The 4670-nt window shown below is 42.8% G+C and overlaps 1 protein-coding gene across 1 annotated transcript; it reads left to right on the top strand.

Moving 5' to 3' along the window:
* The first annotated feature begins 262 nt into the window (after nucleotides 1-262).
* On the top strand, nucleotides 263-2943 carry LOC116335043 (cornifelin-like). The gene is made up of 4 exons (XM_031758629.2): nucleotides 263-291; nucleotides 1841-1946; nucleotides 2038-2219; nucleotides 2302-2943. The coding sequence occupies exons 2-4, from the start codon at nucleotides 1880-1882 to the stop codon at nucleotides 2536-2538; spliced, it is 486 nt and encodes a 161-aa protein (XP_031614489.1). The 5' UTR covers nucleotides 263-291; nucleotides 1841-1879; the 3' UTR covers nucleotides 2539-2943.
* The last annotated feature ends 1727 nt before the right edge of the window (nucleotides 2944-4670 follow it).

Genomic DNA, 4670 nt, shown 5'->3' with positions numbered 1-4670 from the left:
GTCATTTATACATTTATTCAGTTATTCATTCAGTCTTTATTTATATGTATTAGAGCGTTGCTCTGCTCTGTTTACATCAAACCACTGCTTTTGTTTTAAGTAGTTCACTCTCAGTCATTTAACCTCTGTGCAGCCAATTTAAAATACTTGTTTGAATATTCAAATACATTCAGTACCAGTCATGCTCACATGTCCAATATTTTCGCTGGAACTGTGTGTCATGACCTCCTTTGATAAAGAAGAACAGAGTTTGACGCTGGAGAGGAGAGACATCAGAGTGCAGAAGAAGAAGTAAGTGAAAAGTTTGTTGTGTCATCTCTTTTTTTTCTATAGTGCTTGGTGTTAATGATGCTGTCAGTTCAGTTATTTCATTTATCAGAGACTCTGATATTCTTTATTATGGATGGAGGGTGAATATACAATAGAAACTTAACCCTTTCATGCATGAATAGTGACAGTGTCAATCTGGATTTTTTTTTCTTAAGTATTTTTATTCATCTTTAGACATGGAAAAAAAAAGATTTTTGATCTTCATTTTTTAAAACATGTACTTTTCAAAAGAGTTTAACATGTCCACTTAGGTGGACAACTGGTTGACCAGTGGGTGGCAGGGTATGGAGTTACACATCAGTGTCCAATGTAGTGGTTTATGTTGAAGTATACCATCAATAGCTGTCCACTGTAGTGACACTGTGCATGAAAGGGTTAAACAGCAATATAAAAACGTCATAAATTAGCCTTGCAATCAATCGGACTATGTCAAAGGAGCTATATATAACAATGTCCCGATTCACAAGTAATGTACCCTAAACAACATGTGCAACATGTTCCTATTTTTTTGCAAGAGTATTCATGGAAAACTAGCAACTTCTTTGTCCACGTTTCATGTTTTCATGTGCTCTATTTTTATATAATTTGCATGTTGTTTGCATGTTTCCCTCCATCCTATATGTTACTCCATTTCCTGGAAACAGATTCAATTCTGTAATCTTGATAAAATAGTCTACTTACAATCATGACCAAACATTTAACAATAGAATGTAAAAAACATCAACAAAGTGAAACACAAGCATTGCTACCCAAGCCAGCGATGGAGCATGAAGGAGAGACACGTAACTAAAGCCAAATGGGACCAGACGTCACCTGGCTTAATGAGGTCCGTGTCCTGCTTCACAAACACATGTCAGATTTTGGGATAACCTAGAGATGTTCTTATTAATAAATACATTAAATATAAAATAGAATTCAAAATTTTTAAAAATGTCATTACAATACAAGATAAACATGAGTAAAAGAATTTTAAATGAATAATAAACATTTTAAACTGGGTCAAACATCAAGCAGAACACGTGAATCTTTAGACTGGATTAAAGAATTGGCGGTGAAGAGACCTCTCTAATGTGAAATTGTAACGAATTTCAAAATTTGGGACCCGCTACGGCAAAAGTCCGTCTGAGCCTCCGCTGTGTCCTCGACACATCCAGGAGCAGTCGGTTAGTTGGTGTTAGTGGGAAGGCAAGTGCAAGTGCAGCTCAGAGAGGGAAGGTCGGGGAAGACCATTTAAGCACTTTAACTGTGCAGCCAATTAAAAGTTGTGATCCAACATCTTGCAGCAGCTGAAGACGACACAGGGCAAAATGGTAACACCAATATATAAAGGTTTACAGTAATACAACCAAGTTGTACAAAGGGCACGGATTATGGTTTTAAAGTGATCTTTGGGCAGAATTTTTCTTTTTTTAGCCTTCTGTCTCAGCTGAAAGAAGACAAAGTTGTATAAAGCTGACTTTCATTGCAATTATTTTATTTGGGTTTTCTCTACTTCATTCTACTTTTACAGAGTAATTATTTAGTGTCTGTGGCTGAAGTTCAACATACAATGGCAGAAAAACCCTTGACAGACTGGGACAGTGGGCTCTTGGATTGCTTTGAGGATGCGAGTACTTGTAAGAAGTTTAAGATCTTTTTCTTGTCATTTCTGGGGTCTTAGGCGCTTCAGACATGTTACCACTTTGGTGATGCATTTCTGTTTTTCAGGCTGCTATGGTTTCTGGTGCGGCCCCTGCCTCACCCTCACGGTCGCAGGAAGGTTTGGAGAGAACAATCTTCTCCCTTTATGTGATTTAATGTTTCCTCCTTCATTCTATGGGATCCCTACTTTTCCACCTCCTGCAGTTTTGTCTTTAAGGGCTGCCATGCGAAACAGATATGGCATCAAGGTATGAAGCAGTGACAGTGAGACAATGTCATGAAGCAGAAAAGGAGAAAGAAAGAAATAATGGTTGTACTGTCTCTCTGCAGGGCTCTCTCCTTAACGATATTGTAATTTCCACTTGCTGCGCCCCGTGCTCCTGGTGTCAGATGCATCGCGAGTTAAAGCATCGTAAGCAAGCCCCCACTGTCATCAACATACAGAATAACAACATTGTGAACATGCAGCCCTTTCCAGTCATGCAGGCACCCATGATGATGATGCCTGTACAACAAGTGCCAACTGCTTATATGGCTCAACCAGCAGTCACTGTGGTCTCACAGTGACGAAATCCGAGTTTGTGTTGATGTTTCTATCAGTGATACGAGACAATGAAGTCATTTTGAATTGAGAGTATAGTTAAATATTTCTATCTAGCTTCCTAATAATCATAAAAATTACATTTAGTTTAAATGCATGAGTCGCCTTTTTAGATTAGTCACTGCATAGCTTCAGTAATAATACAGAGGACTGAATTTTAGTCTATTAATTTTTCTGCTATAGAGAAAAACATACTTGCATTTAGAGAGCTAAACGTGGTGTTAGATCTGCTCTGATGTTAAAACTGATGTCAAATGTTTTTTCATCAATAAAAATATGAAATCCAAGACATTTATGATCATTTTGCAATCCTACTTTAGATTCACCAAACTCTGCTTCAGATCAGTCTACAGTTTACAAAATGACAGACAAGTGAGATTGATGAAGACCTGATGTGCTCATCACAGCACAGCTTTCATGACACCATAAAGATAAAACCGGAGTCCTGCAGTGGCTTTTTTCATTTTTTATTTTTTATTCAAACAAAACCTTATATGGTACAAGTTCCTCTTTTCTTTGTGTCAAATTTCCGGTGGAGCTTTGCACTTCCTCTTTCTAAAGTCTGTTGCCAGGGCAACTTGTCACCCTTAACCTAGTCTTGTCTCCTCTGAGCTCAGTTTCTAAAGGCTTCTCATATTAAAATACATAAAACAATATAATCAGAAAATAAGCATTAAGAATATATATTTAAATCCCAACAGCGCCCAGGAGGCATCATTGTGAGATGCTCGAACCTCCTCAACTGACTCCTTTCGATGTGGAGGAGCAGCGGCTCTACTCTGAGCCCCTCCCAAATGGCCGAACTTCTCACCCTATCTCTAAGGGAGAGGCCAGCCACCCTTCGGAGGAAGCCCATTTCTGCCGCTTGTATTCGCGATCTCGTTCTTTCGGTCACTACCCATAGCTCGTGACCATAGGTAAGGGTAGGGGCGTAGATCGACCGGTAAATTGAGAGCTTTGCCTTTACACTCAGCTCTCTCTTCACCACAACAGACTGGTGCAGCGGCCGCAGTGAATCGGACACTGCACCAATCGGTCTGTCGATCTCCCGCTCCCTTCTCCCATCACTCGTGAACAAGACCACGAGATACTTAAACTCCTCCACTTGGGGCAGGAACTCGTCCCTGACCCAGAGTGGGCACTCCACCTTTTCCCGGCTGAGGATCATGGCCTCAGATTTGGAGGTGCTGATTCTCATTCTCACCGCTTCACACTCGGCTGTGAACTGTTCCAAGGCGAGCTGGAGGACCCCCCGAGCTAGTTTTCCACAGGACCCCCCAAGGGACATGGTCGAATGCCTTCTCCAATCCACAAAACACATGTAGACTGGTTGGGCAAACTCCCATGCACCCTCAAGTATCCTCGAGAGGATAAAGAGCTGATCCAGTGTTCCACGACCAGGACGAAAACTGCATTGTTCCTCCTGTATCCAAGGTTCGACTAACGGACGGACTCCCTCTCCAGCACCCTGTCATAGACTTTCCCAGGGAGGCTGAGGAGTGCGATTCCCCTGTAGTTGGAACACACCCTCTGGTCCCCTTTTTTAAATACGGGGACCACCACCCGGTCTGCTAGTCCAGGGGTACTGCCCCTGATCTCCACGTAACATTGTAGAGACGTGTCAACCAAGACAGCCCTACAACATCCAGAGCCTTCAGGAACTCGGGGCGGACCTCGTCCACCCCAGGGGCTCTGCCACCAAGGAGTTGTTTATCTGCCTCAGTGACCTCGCTCCCAGAGATTGGCAGGTCATCCCCTTCGTCCCCAGACTCTGCTTCCACCACGTAAGACGTGCCAGTGGGATTGAGGAGGTCCTCAAAGTATTCCTTCCACTGCCCGACAATTTTTGCAGTCGAAGTCAGCAGCACTCCACCCTCACTATACACAGTGCAGGTAGAGCACCGCTTTCCCCTCCTGAGTCGCCTGACAGATTGCCAGAATCTCTTCGAGGCAGTCCAAAAGTCTTTTTCCATGGCCTCTCCGAACTCCTCCCACACCTGAGTTTTTGCTTCTGCCACCGCCCACGCCGCATTCTGCCTGGCCTGTTGGTACCTATCAGCTCCCTCCGGAGTCCCACAGTCTAACCAAGTCCGGTAGG

The sequence above is a fragment of the Oreochromis aureus genome, linkage group 17 (assembly GCF_013358895.1).
Source record: "Oreochromis aureus strain Israel breed Guangdong linkage group 17, ZZ_aureus, whole genome shotgun sequence".
Classification (NCBI taxonomy): Eukaryota; Metazoa; Chordata; class Actinopteri; order Cichliformes; family Cichlidae; genus Oreochromis; species Oreochromis aureus.
This window is presented reverse-complemented; position numbering and strand designations above follow the sequence as displayed.

What these genes read in the sequence shown, in the direction of transcription:
- LOC116335043 (XM_031758629.2), top strand. Translation starts at nt 1,880, where the DNA reads ATGGCAGAAAAACCCTTGACAGACTGGGACAGTGGGCTCTTGGATTGC. An exon ending in CTTTGAGGATGCGAGTACTT is followed by an intron (nt 1,947 to 2,037) that starts GTAAGAAGTTTA and finishes TCTGTTTTTCAG; the next exon opens with GCTGCTATGGTTTCTGGTGC. An exon ending in GAAACAGATATGGCATCAAG is followed by an intron (nt 2,220 to 2,301) that starts GTATGAAGCAGT and finishes GTCTCTCTGCAG; the next exon opens with GGCTCTCTCCTTAACGATAT.